The 20,574-nt window shown below is 38.5% G+C and overlaps 1 protein-coding gene across 2 annotated transcripts in view; it reads right to left on the bottom strand.

The window, feature by feature from the left end:
- Positions 1-8,707: 8,707 nt before the first annotated feature.
- The window catches only part of umad1 (UBAP1-MVB12-associated (UMA) domain containing 1), a 61,481-nt gene continuing 49,614 nt past the window's right edge, over positions 8,708-20,574 (bottom strand). For both annotated transcript variants that reach the window (XM_059972610.1, XM_059972609.1), the window contains one exon: positions 8,708-9,849. In XM_059972610.1, coding sequence (XP_059828593.1) covers positions 9,595-9,849 — 255 coding nt within the window. In that variant the 3' untranslated portion in view covers positions 8,708-9,594. The remainder of the gene's footprint in view (positions 9,850-20,574) is intronic.

Genomic DNA, 20,574 nt, shown 5'->3' with positions numbered 1-20,574 from the left:
AGTAGAACGGGGGCAGTAGTATACAGCCTTCTGGTGCACCTGTGCCAATGGAGATGGTGGAGATGCTTTTGCCAATCTGAACTGACTGGAATCTGCAATTGAGGAAATCCAGGATACAATTGCACAAGGAGGTATTAAGGTCCTGTTCTTGGAGTTTACTGATTAGTTTTGAGGAGATAATGGTGTTAAATGTTGAGCATTAAACGATAAAGAGCATCCTGATGTATGCATCTTTTCTGTCCAGATGTTGCAGGATTGTATGAAGAGCCAGTGAGATGGCAACAATACAACAACAATTTAATAATTCACTATGCAATTGTTCAGCATCCAGTTCACTGGGTAAGGTTTTCCACACTCCATGCACTAGGGCCCCATTTCCCATTTTCCCTTTAAATCTACTGGATTCACTGAAAAGTTATAATATTACCATATAACATCTTTAAAAGAAAAAGAATTGTGTTTTCAGTGAATAAGGAATAATATTGAATGGTCCAGAAAACATGCTGGTCCAATACCACTAAACTCCAAGCATACCACATTAATAGAGTTTTGCAGAAAGGCTAGAGTTTAGACATTAGAAAGGCAAAGGAAGTGTATGAGAAAATGCTGGCAATGAAATCAGTTTTATTAATACATAAAGGGCAAAGGGAATGAGACTAAAAAGCTAAGGTGGAGGTAGAAAAGTACTAGTAGTACGATCACTTGAGTCGAGAATGATGTTCTCCTCGGGTTGTCATCCAGTAGATCCTGAGGTGGCTGATCCAGGATTTACATACTCCAGTGCGGTGTTGTCAGGAGGAAGTGGTAATTGTGGTTGGTGGCTGGGTCTTTTGGAAATTCAAAAGAGTATAGCCCTAAAGCAACACTGCACAGGATTTGACAGAAGACCAGGATGATGGAGGAAGAAAAAACTGTATGAGATATGATAAATACATGGAATATTGACATGTTTTGTGTTTCTGAAAGTAGATAACGGTCAAGCCTGAACATAGTATATTGCAGGTTTATTTCCTCCTAAATAGAGGAGGAAATCAAGTCAAGTCAAGTCACTTTTATTGTCATTTTGACCATAACTGCTGGTACAGTACATAGCAAAAATGAGACATTTTTCAGGACCATGGTGTTACATGACACAGTACAAAAACCAAACTGAACTATGCAAAAAAAAAAACAGAGAAAGCTACACTAGACTACAGACCTACACAGGCCTGCATAAAGTGCACAAAACAGGGCAGGCATTACAATAAATAATAAACAGGACAATAGGGCAAGGTGTCAGTCCAGGCTTCGGGTATTGAGGAGTCTGAGAGCTTGCGGGAAGAAACTGTTACATAGTCTGGTTGTGAGAGCCCGAATGCTTCGGTGCCTTTTCCCAGACAGCAGGAGGGAGAAGAGATTGTATGAGGGGTGCATGGAGTCCTTCATAATGCTGTTTCCTTTGTGGATGCAGTGTGTAGTGTAAATGTCCGTGATGGCGGGAAGAGAGACCCTGATGATCTTCTCAGCTGACCTCACTATCCGCTGCCGGGTCTTGCAATCCGAGATGGTGTAATTTCTGAACCAGGCAGTGATGCAGCTGCCCAGGATGCTCTCAATACAACTCCTGTAGAATGTGATGAGGATGGGGGGTGGGAGATGGACTTTCCTCAGCCTTCGCAGAAAGTAGAGATGCTGCTGGGCTTTCTTTGCTATGGAGCTGGTGTTGAGGGACCAGGTGAGATTTTCCATCAGGTATACACCAAGCAATTTGGTGGTCTTTACGATCTCTACCAAGAAGCCGTCGATGTTCAGCGGGGAGTGGTCGCTCTGTGCCTTCCTGAAGTCAGCAACCATCTCTTTTGTTTTGTTCACATTAAGAGACAGGTTATTGGCTCTGCACCAGTCCGTTAGCCGCTTCAGTTTTCTCTAGCAGCTGGAAGACGATAACACTGCTAATGGGGGTATAGTTTAAAAAGGATGGTCTGATTAACCACAGCCTAGATTCAATGGTAGGCAAATTATTGGATAACTTCTAAAGGAAAATATAAATCAGCATTTAGGTAGGCACTTTTATTTCAGAAATGATTTGCCAGTGTAAAAAATTATTTAATTTGAGTTGTATGTCTGCTATTATGCTGCAAGCTTGTAAGGCTCCAAGGAATCCTGTCAAACTTAACTTTGCTTCAATGATTACTTTGAATATTTTTTGTTTGACATAATGATATTAAATACCTTTTAATATTCAGATTATCTGAGATTCTAATTATGTTAAGATTTTCTCCAATCTTCTACAAGTTGATGAAAGTAATTTATTCAATGAAATCTCCAATGTATCTACCAAATCAGTTTTCTGAATCTTCTCATATCTACCATACCCTTTAAATATAAAATGTGGTTCTAGACAATCTATAAAAGTTTCAAACTGATAGTTCCAGATATTTAAAATGACCTATTTATATTTCATAATCGAACATCCAGATTGCATATGACAAGATTTCTCATTATTAAGTGTCAGTGTCTGGTTAATAATTGCACAGAAAGCTTTCTTTTATCTTCCTGCTTTCATTATAACTCAGTCACTTAAAGCAGTACCAGTAAGAGAAAATTATTTTCATAGATATTCTCTGATATTTTTATGATAAACATTGCTCTAGCAAAACTTCTGAAATATTTGATGTGAAATTATTTAAAGAAAGGTTAGAATGTAAAGTGAAACATCCTGTGATGTTTTTACTTTACCATGTTTTACATGGAAATATTATGTCATAACTCAGAGTGGGGGATAGAAGATTGGGGGATAGAAGATAGAGGGATGAATAGGGAAAAGTGAAATTTAATATAATTTCAAACTAGATTCTGGTTTGTCAGTGTTACTTACATCATATAAACATATAAAAGAAAATTAATTTAAATTAATATTTACTGAAATGGTAAAATGCAGATGATCCCCACATTCCTAGAAAATGGTCCGTACTATGATTTTCTCTAACGTGAATTGCAGTATATGCACATGCATCAAGAAACAAGTTGAAAAAAATATATTTTATGTTTAATGATTTACTTGTTTCACAAAAATTCTGTGAAAGTGAATTTTATTCCATACCTCAAATTTTAAGGGAAGTGATTTATGAATTCTCTTGGAGCAAAAATTGCCACTTGCCTGTACAGTTACCAAGAATAATTTGCCAGATTTTTGTTGCTTTTATTTTCCCAAATGTTTTCCAATGTCTGCATCTGGAACCATTCCCATAAGGTCTCAGTTCCCAAATACTGGAGAATAAATTTATGCACTCAGTTTCAAACAATGTGTCAAGGCCAGTGGTTGAACAGAAACCAAGTTACTATGTTTAACTTTCTGGACACATTGGAAATTCTTTCATGGTCCCACAAATCAGTAAAAACAATACTCTATCAGAAATCTACAAGATCGTGGCTTGTGCTTTAAATTGTATTAATTTAACAATAAAGCCAGTACATTACTATAGAAATCACTACTACTCCTTTCTTGCATACAGCTAACCATCAAAATTCACAAATTGTGTTAAATTTATTGACTAATGTTTGTGTCACTTGGGAAATTACATTTGGCCTAAGAGATATTTGTAATTGAAATCAACTGCACTGAATGTGAGGTATCACTTCTGTATGTATTAAAGCATAGTTTTATTGACAGAGGATGCAAAAATATAATTCTACCAAACAAACATGCTGGTGTCAATCATCATAAACCTAATAAGGAGTCATTGCCACTAGGATCACCGCATTACTATTTGCAATTTAATTTATATAGATCAAAATAGCTGAATTAAGTCAGTTGTTCAAGAGCATCACTTTGAGCATCACCAGAATAAACAAACAGCCATGCAGATCCTATCTATTGCTGGTGAAATCTACATTAATGGCTTTACATTTAACAGATCATTTAACATTTAAAATATCACAACCATTCTTTGTCATTGTAGCCACATGTTATATGGTACAATTTGTGGAACTGTTTCTCCACGTGGGCAAATCTGAGAATCGGGATACTGGTGCAACGAAGTTGTATACTTGAAATCCAAATTCAATTTAGGTAGCCAACACAGAAAAATAATTTTTCAGAACCAACGCATTCAAGTTGTGACTGAACACTTACTTGTCAGAGTATAGGCAAACCAGGCTGTTTAGATTATGGAAATTCACCCTTAAAGGATTCACAGAAAAATTAAAGATTAAAAATTAAATATTCACTCCATGGAATTTATGTGATGGTGGGAGGGGGGCTGAGTAAATAAACACAATTATCCTATATCTCAAGTTTCTTTACACATGCCCAGATAATTTCACATTATGGAAATTTGCTATACTTGCGGAATATCACTATTTCTATGAATACAAATCCCCCGTATTATGCATTGACCTACAGTGTATTATTTTTGAATATAATGGAATGAACAAGAATAAATCAGAAGAAACACCCGCAGAACTGTATCAACTCAAGAGATTGACACAGTCCATAGTACTGAGGCAAATCAGCAGTGAGGTTGTGGATACTACACAGATTACAGAGGAGGTGGCACTTGCTGTCTTGAGGTGCATCAGGTTGGATAGGGTCTAACAACCCTTGGACCTTGTGGGAGGTCTGTAGTTTAAGAAAGACTCTAAGAATAAGCTGGGAAATCATAGGCTGGTGAACAGTCAGTAGTGAATATATATTGAAAGGTATTCTAAGGGACTGGATATATAAACATTTGTATAGGAGGTGATTAATTATTCTCATGAAACTCTAACACTCTCTAATGCTAGAGCATCCTTTCTTACATAACTGTAAGATGTAGTTCATCTGGTCATCTTGCCTATCTACAGATCTTTTGGCTTCCCAAGCACCTCCTTCATAATAGCAACTACACTCACTTCTGTCCTCTGACATTCTTGACTTTCTGGCATACTACTGGTGTCTTCCAGTGAAGACTGATGCACTATTCCTTTGTCCCCCTTGCTACCTCTCTAGCATCATTTCCTGCAGTCCAATATCCACTCTCACCTCTACTTTACTCTTTATATATCTGAAAAAACCTTTAGTTATCCTTTTTTATATTATGGATCAGCTTACCTTCGTATTTCATATATTCTCCAATTGCAGTTTGGTTGCCTTCTGTTGGTTTTTGAAAGCTTCCCAATCCTCTAACAAATTGTATGTCCTTTTTTTTTGTTTTTAAATTGAACTTGGCTTCCCTTGTCAGCCACTGTTGCCTCATCCTCTCTTTGAAATGCTATGGAATCCCTACTACTCAAAAAACTACTCCTTATTTAATTGAAATATTAAGGACATTAACATTAAAATGCAGATTAATATTTTAATTTTAATTTGCAGTAGGTACAGAAAGAGAAAGCAGAACTCAGTCTTCTAGGTTTCCAAAAACCCTTGTTCCTTCCAATATTTTTAGCAAATCCCACTACTTGAGTCTTAAATTTGTCCTACATATCTGCATTGGTTTTACTAAAAGAAAGACTTGCATCTTCTTAATATGTATGACAATGAAGTACTCTGATAGTCTATAATAAAAACAGAAAAATCTGGAAATATTCAATAGATTAGGCTGCACTACTGAAAGAGAAAGAGAATCAGTGTTTCAGGCAGAAGATGCCTTTTTAAGAATGGGGTGCGACAAAAGGAGATAGTTAAACTGCAGGGTTTAGGATAAAACTGGAGTGACCATAGGGATTATCTGGTCAGTTACTGAATGGGAGCAGTTTTGGTGAGTAGCACAATGCTATTACAGCTCAGAGCATTTGCAGTTCGGAGCTCAAGGACTTCGTACATTCTCCCTGTGACTGCATGGGTTTCCTCTGGGTGCTCCGGTTCTGTCTCACAGTCCAAAGACATATCTGTTAGTAGGCTAATTGGTCATTGTAATTTGTCCTGTGAACTGGCTAGTGTTAAACAGGTGGGGTGTTGGACCGTGGGTTGTCCAGAAGGGCTTGTTCCATGCTGTATCTATAAATAATTATTTTTAAAATGTGCGAGTCGCAAAATGCAGAGCAAGAAGGCATATCTTCCAAGACTGGATGAATGTCCTCCAATCCCAGAGGGAAAAAGAAAAAAAGGGGGAGAAAAACAAACAAGCTGTGCCAATAGGTGATAGCTACAGAGATTTGAATGTTTAGAATTGTACTGTAGGAAGTATAAGAGCCAATTTGTATTAACAAGGTACAATCAAAAGAAATATGATAAGGAGAAGATAATTTGTTTTAGCTATGCTCACTGTGGAGTAAATATTTACTCGGCACTAGGGAGACAGGGCTATGGTTTAACAACGCTTCAAAGCAATGCCTTCAACGCTGCACTTCCTCAAAAGAACCTTGGAATGTTGGTGTAAGTTTTTGTACTTGGATTTCTCATGTGAAAGATGGTGCTAATATGTTCTCATGATGAGGTGACAATGTTACTGAGTTATAGGTGATAATCCATCTCTGTGCTAAATTACACTGCTGAGAGTCAGACAATAATCAAACTTTATTATCTATCTCCAAACTATGCCAGATATCATCGAAACCACCAATAGGCTCAGTTTGAGACGAGAGGAGGTTTGACAGAAATATATTAGAAACTGAGCAGCACTGACCTTGTAGGAGAGGATGTAGGATCACTGCTTTATGGTATTGACCATTTTAAGACAGAAGATGATTTTTAATTTCTCAGCGGATTATAAGTCTTTGGAATTCCTGGTGGCATCAGAATCTTTGCGTTTTTAAAGCACAAGCCAAAGATGCTTGATAAGCAAAGGAGTGAAAGGTTCCCCAAGATAGGTGGAAATTAGAATACAATCTTATGAGCAGGCTTGCAGGTTCCAGTGCTGTTCTCCTTCTCCTTGTTCGTTTGTTCTTTCCCTGCCAAAGTATTATTTCTCATTCCAGTGCAATTAGTAATAGAAATACCTGCTTTTCTTTGTTTAACAAAAATTATTTTAGTATCTACAAATGAACATAGTTTGATTTTATTCTTATTTACAAAAGTATAGACTGTAAAAGATGATTAGCTTAATCAACAGAAAATGATTGCAAGGAAGAACTAGAACGTTACTCCAACCTAGCAGGAGACACGCCTAGGGTTCTGATGTTGGCACTTTAAGTTGCATCAGTCAGTGAAGAAAAAAATGTTGGTTTGTAGTACGGCATAAGGTTTCATCACTGAACTGAATTTAACCTGATTCAATTTCAGTGCATTTTACTGAATGAAGAATAGCTGTTTTATTCAGGCACTAATAAATCTCCAAAAATCGAAAACCACTACAGCCATAAGGCATAGGAACAGAATTAGGCCATACAGCCCATTACATCTGCTCTGCCATTCAGTCATGGCTGATTTATTTTTCCTTCTCAACCCCATTCTGGCTTCTCCATGAAGCCTTTGATGTCTTTATTAATCACAAAACTATCAATCTCCACTTTAAATATACCCAATCAGCAGACTTCCACAGCTGTCTGTGGCAATGAATTTCACAAATTCACCATCCTCTGACTAAGAAATCCCTCCCCATATCGGTTCTAAAGGAACACTCTTCTTATTGTAGCTGTGCCTTCTGGTCCTACGCTCTTCCACTATTGGAAATGTCCTTCTCAAAATGAATGCTAATAATTCATTTACTTTGTTTAGTACTGACTTAAACTGCAGTTAATTTTTAGGGAATACTGCCCTAGGACTCCCAAATCCCTTTGCTCCTCCCATTTCTGAATTCTCTGCCCATTTAGAAAACAGCCTATGCCCTTATTCCTTCTACTGATGTGCATCACTACCTGCCTTTATATCACCTATAATCTGGGTCACAAAGCCATCAATTCCATCATCTCGATTATTAACAAGTAATATGAAAATTAGTTCACCCAACACCTACCTCTATGAAACACCATTGGTCACCAGCAGTCAACTAGTAAAGGCCTCCATTATTTCCACTCTTTGCCTCCTGTTAGTCAGCCAATCTTCTGTCCATGCTAGGATATTTGCTGTAACACTGTGGGCTCTGAACTTATTTAGCAGCCTCATGTGCAGCACCTTGTTAAAGGCCTTCTGGAAATCCAAGTGAACAACATCCACTGACTCTCTTTTGTCTGCTTGTTACTTCCTCAGAGAATTCTAACAGATTTGACAAGCAAGATCACCCCTTAAAATGAGACCATACTGATTTTGGCCAATTACTGTGAATTAAAATAAGCAATACAAAACCAGTGTGTATTGGCTAATTTTTGTTAGTTGATGAACTGTGGCTCTTTAAAAGTAATGTGACTCCACAGTTGTTAAAGCTATTTTTCAGTACGAAAAGGATTGTTTAGCATTGATTAAACTTGTTAGTAATTGATTTACACTTGAACAGACAAGTCCCAAACTGGTTTAGTGAGTGTGTAATGGTAAGTACCGAAGTCTGTTGCCCTGTGTCATATGTTTAAACGCACTCTCTAAGGGGTTACCAGTTTACAAGTTTAGTGCATGGATTCCCAGGCATCGGAGATTGGTGTCCATGTTACTGAGTAAGATGCACACCGCTGATAGTAAGCAAGAGTGCTAGTCAATAACATCAGAGTACACCACAAATGAGGTTTTATCACTCTGTCCTGGACATATTTAATGCAGAAACTAGGAAGTAATTATTGCTCTCAAATTTAGTATACCTGTAAATATCTACAAAACAGACTTTCCAAGGGCAAGTTGTTCATTCTCCTGTGATAAAGACCATGTGAAAAGGTAAAAACATTCCATTTTAATAAAGAGACACTTTATTAGGACACCAAAATTTCATGTGAAACTACATTTAGATTCCGTGTAATATGGTTGCAACGTACATTCAACTGCTGCAAAAGCATGTGTATTTTTTTAAAATTTAAAATTAACATCCACCACCACTATTGCAATTTTGTGTTTAGATATTGACAAAATGGAGGATCTATTTAATTGGATTAATTATTCTGGACTATTAGACAACCACATAAATTGTCAAACCAATAAAAGGACTTAAGTGAAAAGTTGCCAAAAAACCACGCACTTTCTTACAAATGTGTATAATATAATTTAGTATATGACAATGACCAATAGTTAATAATCTGATTTCTTTTATCATCTCACAATTCACAATTTTTTCTACATGTCAAAACACTTAAGAGGTGGAAATCTACCTCAGTCTTCCAAAGACTATCATCTTTATTTGGACTCCCTATTGTAAGGGCAAGATTCAAGTCTCTGATGCACCCTACTGGCAGAGATGGGAATTTCCAGCACAATGGCCTGGTCTACAAAACTAAAAGTTAGCACAAAACATTTTCAGCAGGACCATTTCCATTTCCCCTTCCTCAATATTTGCCCCTTCCCAGACACTATGCTTCCAATCTTAAGGAAAGTGTGGCCTGTCCTTTGTGATTAGCCAGGTTATTTCCCAAGTAAATGCAATTCATTAAATTAAGTCAGAAAGTTTTAAGATTTTCATGCAAGCATTTGCAGTGTTCCAGATGAATCACAAGAGGGGACAATGCCAGTGACATATTGAAAATTATTAATATAGCAAATTACAAAACACATCAACAATGATGTTTTACTTCAATACTTAGGATGGTACATACTTCAGTCAACATAGCAACATTCATCTTTTAGGAATTACTAATTACAGAATTTTCAAGAGTAAAATCATATCCAAATCTTGCCAAGTTTTCATTCATGTTCTTCAGTAAGTTGGCTGGAAGGTCTTGAAAACTCCCATGAATTGCTAGAATATGAGGGGCGAGAGTGAAAGGCACATCACTGAGGAGATCCACATTTAGATGAAAACCCTTGACTGTTTGGTTCATCTGGTCAGCAGAAGATGTTTCATCTGTATATACTGGATATAAATTTTCTTTTTGACCCTATGTAAAGTAAAAAAAATTATATATGATGTTCATTGTTTGCACCCAAAATTATTATACAAAGTTTGACAATTCTAAGGATGTTGCCAACATTTATCCACAAAATTGAGTGATCAATTTTATAACTAATTACATTATTGCAGTTCAAATTTTACAAGGCAAGATGTCTTTCAGAGTGGTGCAGTTACTTAAAAGGCAGATTGCAGATAATATTTAAAAGTACAAAGTGCTCAGACTTCAACTTTCACTGTCCTAAATAATCATTTTAACAAATGGGAATTTCAGAGGACCTCAAGTCAGTCCAGCTGAAATCCTGCTGAGTACAATTCCATGGCTAGAAAACAAATTCAAAATGTACTTATATTTTCTGACAGTGTATCAGTTACATAAACAGTAACTTCTACAAATAGGGAAAAAAGTCAAAACTAAAGAATGTCAAAATTCCTTAAAATTTTTCATTCAGGGCTACTATTTTTAGAATCATGAGAACATTTTGAAAAATAATCTAGTAGTTTTCCAAAAGAACACAGCATGAAAATGGTTCAGTTAAAAACTAAGCACAATAGGGGGATCATACTATTGATTGATATCTTTCTATTTGAAGATTCTCAAAGCCTACAATTTTTTTGCTGAATTAAAGAACCTGATTAAAACCTGGATTTATTGCACCACACTAATAAGGTGGAGGTGAGCTCCTTGGTACTCTAATTTTACTGTGAAGGTATTCCCAAATGATCACATGACACTGAAGAAATATCAATACATTTCCAAATCATTTGGGAGTGCAAGTCGGACATTGTCTTTTAGGATCATTGCAGCAACATCCATGGCATAATTTTCCTTACACAGAATCTACAATACACTGCTGGGATTGGAGAAATGGTGTGGTGGTAGATTTAGTGGGGACAAATTTAATCATGGAATTCAAAATGATAATGAATAAATATTGGGAGGGGGGTAGTGAATGTTAAGGCATTGGAATGGGATGACAAGCAGACTTCTTTGTCCTGACGTTGTGGAGCTTCTTGAGTGTTGTAAATGCAAACAAGTGGGAAGTATTCTATCACACTGGGGACAAGTGTCTTGTAGACTCTTTGGACAGCTGGGAAGGAGTCATTTACCACAGAGCACCACCCTGGTCTACTCTTGCAGACACAAATCCAATGCCCTCAGTCCAATAAAAATAACTGAACAACAGGTTGTTATTGGTGTGCGTATTTGGCAATGGTAATATTGCTCAATGTTAAATGGAGTGCAAGAGTATCTTCAAGAAAACTATTTTTGCCAAAGAAAACTGAAAAGTGGAAGCAGACCACAAAACCTTCAAGAGTGTTGTATCCTCAGCAGCATTGTAAATGATCTTTTAATTCAATTTTTCTGCTTAATCTCCAAATCAGACAATTTCCACAGACACTCAATTCCACAAATGAATATATTTCTGCTGTTCTCAGTTCTAAACAAACGTTAACAGGTTTCCAGAAAATATAAGCAGGTTGTAGAATAGGGAGATGTGTACCTTCAATGCTGTAAAATGGGGGATGTTACATTTCATGAGAGAAAAACAAAGAGAAACAATATAAACTGAAGGATACGATTATAAAAGAAAAATGGAGAGATCTGTGTATATTGTGCACAATGGATTAAAAAGTGATTCAGAAACCTGGGCTTTATAAAAATAGAAACAGAGTAAAAGTTATAAAGAACCTTTCCTGACTTGGCTACAGATGGAGTATGTTGCCATAGTTTAGGAAAGCCATAATAGCCTTAGAAAATGTGTAGAAGAGATTACTAGAATGATTCCAGGAATAAAAGATTTTAGTTTTGTGGATAGAATGACAAAGCGAGGGTTGTTCTCCATGGAACAGAAACATGCACTGGGGATCTCAGTGAGAGATATTTAAACATCAAACAGACTATATACAAAGTTGAAAGTGAGAAACTACCGTATTCTCATTAGCAAAGGGGTCAAGAATCTGAGGACTTAGTTTGGCTACAGAAGCTAAATAACATTAGAAAAAACATTTTCTTACACAATTACAATCCATTGCTGGAGCGGGGGGGGGGGGGGGGGTGCGGAATTTGGCTGTAGGTGAATTTAGTCCCTTCATCCATATCAGTAATGTTGACCATGCATAGCCAAGACCTAAGCAACAGGCATGAAAATGCTCTGTTTATTGTTAGCTTTCAGTCTGTTAATTAGTCCTCTGTCCACACTGATCTCCATCAATTTCTAAAAATAAGCCATGTTCACCTGACTGTTGACCATCAGCTGAAAAATTTGTCCAGCATAGTTTTCCTCTCATAAGACAATATTGCATTTTTATATTTATTATCATTTTCTTCCTAAATGGTTTTCAACATATTCCCAACAAATGATGTTGGGAGAAATGGTCTGTAATTATATTTTTGTTTTCCTGCACTTGCATTATTCCAGCCTGCCATCAAAGCTTTCCAGTTTTGAGTTTCTATTTTACTTACACAAATTAAAATTCCTCACTTATTAGTCATTTGTTTCCTTATTATATCCAGAATGCTTTTTAGCATCTTGGATTATGAAAACAGATAGAATATACTTATTTAACATGCCAGCTTTCATCTCTATGGTGAATTCAATTTGCAGATAGACTGAGAAATCAGGTTGGTGCTGGATTACAGGAGAGGGAATTTTTTGAGTGCCTCCGAAATGGCTTTTCAGGGCAGCTCGTGGTTGAACCCAGTAGAGCATCAGCTATTCTGGATTGGGTGTTGTGCAATGAACCAGAATTGATCAGCGAGCTTAAGGTAAAAGAACCCTTAGGAAAATGTGATCATAATATGATCAAATTCACACTGAAATTTCAGAAGGAGAAGCTGAAGTCAAATGTAACAGTATCAGAGTGGGAAAAAAAAGGGAATTACAGAGGCATGAGAGAGGAGTTGGCTGGAACCGACTGGAAAAGAACATGGGCAGGGGTGATGGCAGAGCAGCAATGGTGAGCATTTTTGGAAGCAATTTGATAGGGACAGAATATATACATACCAAAGAGGAAGAAGTACTTTAAAGGAAAGATGACACAACCCTGGCTAACAAGAGAAGTCAAAGCCAGCATAAAGGCCAATGAGAAGGCATATAAGAGAACAAAGAATAGTAGGAAGTTAAGGGATTGGAATGCTTTTAAAATCCAGCAGAAGGCAACTAAAAAAAAATCATTAAGGTAAAGAATGGGATATGAAAGCTGGCCAATAATATCCAAGAGGATACCAAAAGTTTCTCCAGGTACATAAAGTGTAAAAGAGAGATGAGAGTGGATATTAGACCTCTGGGAAATAATGCTGGAAAGGTAGAAATGGGGAATAGTGGACAAACTGAATAAGTATTTTGCATCAGTCTTCACTACAGAAGAGATTAGCAGTATGGTGGAAGTTCCAGATGTTGGTGGCATAAGGTGTGTCATGTTACCATAACTAGAGAGAAGGTACTTTGGAAACTGAGAGGTCTGAAGGTAGATAAGTCACCTGGACCAGTTGGTGTATACTTTAGGGGTTCTGAAAGAGATGGCTGAAGAGATCAAGGTATTGGTAATGATCAAGAATCACTAGATTCTGAAATGGTTCCAGAAGACTGGAAAATTGCAAAACTCCACTCTTTAAGAAGGGAGGGAGGGAGAAGAAAGGGAAACTACAGGTCAGTTAGTCTGACCGCAGTGATTGGGAAGATGTTGGGGTCGATTATAAATGATGAGGTCTCAGGGTACTTAGAAGCACATGATAAAATAGGCTGTAGTCAGCATGGTTTCCTCAAGAGAAAATCTTGCCTGACAAATCTGTTGAAATTCTTTGAAGAAGTAACAAGCATGATAAGACAAAAGGGAATTGGTTGGTGTTGGTTACTTGGATTTTCAGAAGGCCTTTGACAAGGTGCCACACATGAGGCTGCTTAATAAGTTATGAGCCTATGGTATTACAGGAAATACTCTAGTATGGGAAAAGCAGTGGCTGATTGGCAGGAGGCAAAGAATGGGAATAAAGGGAGCCTTTTCTGTCTGGTTGCCAGTGACTAGTTGTGTTCCACAAAGATCTGTGTTGTAACCAACTCTTTTTAAGTTATATGTCAATGATTTCAATGATGGAATTGATGATTTGGTTGCAAAGTTTGCAGATAATATGAAGATGGGTGGAGGGGCAGCTAGTTTTGAGGAGGTAGAGAAGCTACAGAAGGACTTAGATTGGGAGAATGGGCAAAGAAATGGCAGATGGAATACAGTGTTAGTAAGTGTATGGTCATGTACTTTGATAGAAGAAATGAAAGGGTTGACCATTTTCTAAATGGAGAGAAAATTCAAAACACTGAGGCGCAAAGGGGCTTGGGAGTCCTTGTGCACGATTCCCTAAAGGTTAATTTTCAGATTGAGTCAGTGGTGAGGAAGGCAAATGCAATTCATTTCAAGAGAACTAAAATATAAATCAAGGATGTAATGTTGAAACTTTATGAAACAGTGGTGAGTCCTCACTTGGACTATTGTGAGCAGGTTTGGGCCCCTTATCTTAAAAAGAATGTGCTGAAACAGGAGAGGGTTAAAAGGAGGTTCACAAAAATTATTCCAGGATTGAATGGCTTGTCATATAAAGAGCATTTAGAAGAATGAGGGGTGACTTCATTGAAACTTATCAAATGGTGAAAGGCCTTGATAGAGTGGATGTGGAGAGGATGTTTCCTGTGGTGTAAGGGTCTAAGACCAGAGCGCACAGCCTGAGAATGGAAGGGTGTTCTTTTAACATGGAGATGAGGAGGAATTTCCTTAGCCCAAGGGTTGTGAATCTGTGGAATCCTTTGCCACAGTGAACTGTGGAGGCCAAGTTCTTAAAATTTTTATGAAGGTACCACAGCTCTGAGGGGCCGAAGGAGCGGGAGCAGCCCCCTCCTTCCGGAGAATCACAAGATCGCTATTAATTCGGGACTCGGAAGTGAGAGACAATGCAACGGTTTTGACCATTTGTTCTTAGAGGCACAAGTCCCGGCTACGTGACAACTACCATGAACCTGAACACCCTCGGGCCATGTGGGGGTGGAGATTGCATCCCACTACTTTGATGGACAGCTACAACTCTGCCAGTAAAGATAAAAGCGGACTGCAGGAGGCAGTACCCTAGCGATGCACCAGAGGAACTTGCTCGCTCAACGCTCCCGTGAGAGCTGGAAGCCACTCAACGCCACGTGTGCTCCTAACTCCTTTGCCTGGGGAGCGGGTGGCTGATACTACCGAGAAGGACTTCGAACTAACAACGGGGAAACCAACGCTCCCCTGATTTTAACGGAGTGGTCAAAAAGATACGGGCAAGTCTTCTTTTCGTTCTCACCGATCCCTCTAAGACACGTGAAACCCAGCAAATTCCTCGAAAGACTTCTGAATGACTCTTTAGATTTCCAATGGACAAAAATAATATCCCCTAAACAACAGCCGAGATTAATGATGATTATGACTATATCCGGGCTTTAGATTGCGTATTGGTGATGTGCATTATCTGAATGTTTGCATTAACCTTACTTTTGTGCCCCTTTATAAATAAAAACGTTTGAAAATAGTGACATCAGACTTCAACAGACCTCTCTCTCTTTGCTGGTAAGTTATCCAGTTACGGGATACATAACAATATATATTTAAGGCTGAGGTTGATAGATTCTTGATTGGTCAGGGCCTGAAGGGATATGGGAAGATGGCAGGAGATTGGGGCTGAAAGGAAAATGGATCAGCTATGATGAAATGGTAGAGCAGACTCAATGGGCCAAATGGCCTAATCCTGCTCCTATATCTTATGGTCTTTATTCCACATTACTAATTTTTCTTTCAAAGCCTCTAAAGCAGCCATGTTTATTTTCATACACTTTCCCTTTAAACAATTGTCCAACAATTTATTCTTTTATTTCCATTCTGTTTACTCTGAGATTCAGTTATTTTAAAAAATCAGTTTCTTTTTGGTGATCCATGGATTTATCTAAACCGTCAGGCTCACTAGACTGTGAGCATTTCTTTTTAATCAATTACTATCATAAACAGTGATACATTTTTTCCTCGTAGAACTTTTATTTCTCAGCTTTAAAGGTGTACTATTCCGCCTTCACTCAAGAGCCCCTTAAGCTAGACAGGATAGTAAAAAGACAGTACTCCTCGGCATTCTAACATTGATTCAAATATTGATTGAAACACTCTCAATTCCAACAAATTGCTTCTAACTGACTGATTTCTACAAACGATATACAATGGAAGCAATATTGGATATAATATTGTGACCACCTCTAGCTCAGCACCACTTAAGTCAAGTCACCTTTATTGTCATTTCGATCATAACTACTGGTCCAGTACATAGTAAAAATGTGAATGTTTTTTTAGGACCATGGTGTTATATGACACAGTACAAAAACTAGACTGAACTATGTAAAAAAACACACAACAACTGCACTAGACTGCAGACCAACCCAGGACTGCAATAAAGTGCACAAAACAATGCAGGCATTACAATAAATAATAAACAGGACAATAGGGCAGTAAGTTGGTGTCAGACCAGGCTTCGGGTGTTGAGGAGTCTGATAGCTTGGGGGAAGAAACTGTTACATAGTCTGACTGTGAAAGCCCGAGTGCTTCGGAGCCCTTTCCCAGACGGCAGGAGGGAGAAGAGATTGTATGAGGGGTGCATGGGGTCCTTCATAATGTTGTTTGCTTTGTGGGTGCAGCGTGTAATGTAAATGTCTGTGATGGCGGGAAGAGAGATGCCGATGATCTTCTCAGCTGACTTCACTATTCGCGGCAGGGTCTTGCAATCCGAGATGGTGCAATTTCCGAACCAGGCAGTGATGCAGCTGCTCAGGATGCTCTCAATACAACCCCTGTAGAATGTGATGAGGATGGGGGGTGGGAGATGGACTTTCCTCAGCCTTCACAAAAAGTAGAGACACTTCTAAATCAGAGAAACCTGTTAGAGGCCCTGTCCTGGTGCACAAAACTGAGGTGGACAACACTATCCAAAAGAACGATTCCAAAGCATCAGAAGATCCTAACGAACAGTGCCCACTACATCAGAAACTATAGCCTATCCAGAAGTGTAGAGGCTTCAGGGAGAAATCTCTCGAGGAGTGAAGGGTCTTCCTCAAAGAACACTCCATATGTTTCCATTGCTGTTCTTCAACCAGCCACTGGGCGAGGACTGTAATGCAGTCACCCAGAGCTCTGAATGTGACAGCAACAAACACACTGCATCTCTTTATGTTGGCCTACCTCCCTGTTCTGTGAGGAATAACACAAGTACCTCATTACAGCATAGCTGAGGGGCAGCTGAATCCTCTTCCTCTCTAGTTGCCACCTCTTCCGGTACTGAGATCTGTGGGGAAATCTCCACCGGCAAGTCATTTCCATGGATTTACCTCATCAATGATTGCCCAGAAGGCCATCGTGAGAAGATGATGAGGAGTTATGACATCAGATTAATGTCTCTAGCTAAATCATCTTTTTTCAACTTCTTCAATACAACTGATGATGCTTCATCTTACACACTTAGAACACCTGCAGGTGTTTCACAGAGTGTTCTGCAAAGAGCAAGAGGCTGATGGAAAGACCCTTTTAGCTCTCCCTACCTAACAAGAGAAAATCTGCAGATGCTGGAAACCCTAGCAACACACACAAAATGCTGAAAGAGATCAACAGACCAGGCAGCATCTGTGATAGGTGGTGCTAATTGACTTCCCAGTTCTTTATGTCACCCCTCTCCCCTCTGGGTTTCACCTATCACTTACAACTTTGTGTTTCTTCCTCCCCTCCCCCCATTCTTATTCTGACTTCCCCCCCTTTTTTCTACAGTCCTGATGAAGGGTATCAGCCTGAAACTTCGACTGTTTACTCTATTCCATAGATGCTGCCTGACCTGCTGAGTTCCTCCAGTATTTTGTGTGTGTGTTGCTTAGCTCTCCCCAAGGTCAGTGAGTGTGATGAATTTCTGAACAACAGGAAGGAAATTACCACTCCAGAAGCTGTGACTCACCACCCTCACCTCAGGTCCCTAGCCACCAATATTCTGGTACTCAACCCAAGAGCTGAGATTCTGCTCCTGCAAAGAAGGGACATATACGCATACACAAGGTACTCAAGCAACATTACGGGCCTCCAAGTCCTCCCTTTACACAGAGGTCAGCACTGGGATGGGTCATCGCAGGAGACGCCTGCTTGGGGAATGCACACAAACTCTTGGCTGTGAACATCGTCAGAACTAGCACTGCAGAAACAGTGGCCCAGTCTCATGACCTCCTGCCTTGAAAAGCAACACAGCAGGCATGGTGAATCTGTCTTGGTCCATACAAAGGATGACATCAAACCAGCTCCTTGCGTACTGTAACATGGTGGTGAATAATAAAACTTCTACTACAGCAACGCAGGGACTAGAGTTATCTACCTGTCCAGCTTAACAAAGTGGGGAAGACTCCTAAGTGAGGGCATAAGATGTACCATTGTTCATCTGCGGATGATATTTAATCTAATTTCTCAATTCACTTAGCTAGTTTACCTCTAAGTACCTATGCAACTGTGTTTAACACTCAAGTTTAGCTCTCAGATGCCACTGACAGAGTCAGTGAAAGAAATCCTTGGATCACTTTTCCCTGAGGATACGTTCCTTCTTAAAAAAAAACTTCTACGTTTTGTTCACTTAAATTGGGTAAAATCTAAAATATTCTAATTGGCCCCCAGCTTATTTCGCAGTAAATAGTCAAATACATTCTATGAAATCATCTTCCATACAAGATTTGATGACTTGATTTGTCCAGTGTGTATGAAGATCTGAAGTCTCCTGATTATTGCATTATTCTTATTACAAGGTCCTGCTGTTTCTTGATTTATTCTATCCAGTAAAGTAGGAAGAGTTGGGAGACCCATTAACTATACACACTAATGTCACCTGTCTGCCAATTATTTATGTCTGATAAATCTATAACACCTTGAAAAGAATAATAGGATTGAGCAAGACTAATGTGGATTTATGAAAGTAGAACCATATTGACCAGTTTCCTGAACTTCTTTCAGGATGTGGCAAAATGGCACAGCAAGTAATACTGCTGCCTCTCAGCTCCAGTGAGCTGAATTTGATCCTCACCTTTGGTACTATCTCTGTGGATATGCACGTGCTAAGTGACTGGGTGAGAACATAGCAGATGGAATATAATGTGGAAAATGTGAGGTCATTAACCTTGTTACCAAGAACAGAAAAGCTGAGTACTTGTTAAGTGAGGAGAGATGCTGGACAGTGATGGTGTTCAATGTAACATGTATCTGTATGTAAGTCACTAAAGGTCAACACACAGCAAGAAATTAAGTAGGCAAGTTGCACTTTATTATGAAGGATTTCAGTACAGGAGTAATAAAACCTTATTGCAATTAAATTGATATCTCAATGTTAAACTCTGGCCTCTCCAAACCAAAATTTGGTTTTCTTTGCCCAAATCACTAAACTTATTTTTCCTTGTTTGTGAGATCTTAAGTTTTAATATTTTCCTCTCAGAATCATCCAAGTGTTGTGGTCTAATAACATCTCTAAGACATCATGCTAACTACTAATTTGCTGCTGCGTTTAATTCTTTTGTATCACCAATGAAAACATTTGCTGAAATTTAACAATTTTTACACCCATTCTTCCTGTTGGATTAGTTCTCCATATAATTGTTGAAAACAACAGCAGGTATTCTGAAGAATTTATTGGGCTAATGCATACTTAAAGAGTATCCAAAATTTACCCTGTTGTTATTTAATTTAAACATTCCAGTCCAGATATAAATTGACTGAAAATCTCACAACTCTAGTGATAAGAAACAAGTCTAAGACAGATAATTTAATGAAATGTGACCCACTTTGTTAAATACTTTGTGAAAAAGCGCAAGGAGGTATGGTATTTTAGGGCTCATTCTAACAAGACCACATGATGGGATTTTTTGAAGTCACTGTGTCATAAAGAGATACAGCATAGAATCAAGCCAATTGGCCTACTGAGTCTGTACTGACCATCAACCACCCATAGATTAATCCTGCATTCATCCCATTCTTTATTCTCTTTACCTTCTAATCAACTCTCCCCAGATTCTACCTTTCACCTATGAACTATGAGTAATTTACAGTGACTTACTAACCTACCAACCCACACACATCTGTGATGTAGGAGGAAATACATGCAATCACGAGCAGATGGTGCAAACTCCACCTAGACACTTGGGTTTCTAGCACTGCGAGGAGGGTTTTTGGGCAGCCCAATATAGCTCATATTAAATAACCCACTTGTGTGAAATTCTTTTTCATATATTATGGGGGGAAAGGCCGGAGAATGGGGTTGAGAGGGAAAATATGTCAGCCATGATCAAAAAGCAAAGCAGACTTGATGGACTGAATAGCATTATTCAGCTCCTATGTCTTATGGTCATGGGTTCAGACTGATATATAAACATTCCAAGTTACTTAAGTTCTCAGTCAAATATGCTTTCCTTTACAACAAGGTGTAGGAAGACAAATTGCTGCAAGGTTAACTTAGCACAGACTTTGGGTTACAGTGAACTTTGCATCAAACCTAGTCATCACAATTTGTAAGATTCAAATCTGCTAACTTCAGCTGACAAATCATTTAATGGGCCACATAAAGGTCATGAAATGGTAAGGCTGGATTAAGTGGGCATGGAAGCGAGTACAAAAGGTGAAATCTGTATGGTGAAGATGACCAATT

Source organism: Hypanus sabinus, chromosome 6 (assembly GCF_030144855.1).
Source record: "Hypanus sabinus isolate sHypSab1 chromosome 6, sHypSab1.hap1, whole genome shotgun sequence".
Classification (NCBI taxonomy): domain Eukaryota; kingdom Metazoa; phylum Chordata; class Chondrichthyes; order Myliobatiformes; family Dasyatidae; genus Hypanus; species Hypanus sabinus.
Note: the sequence above shows the minus strand (reverse complement) of the source record. Positions and strands in the feature narration are given on the sequence as shown.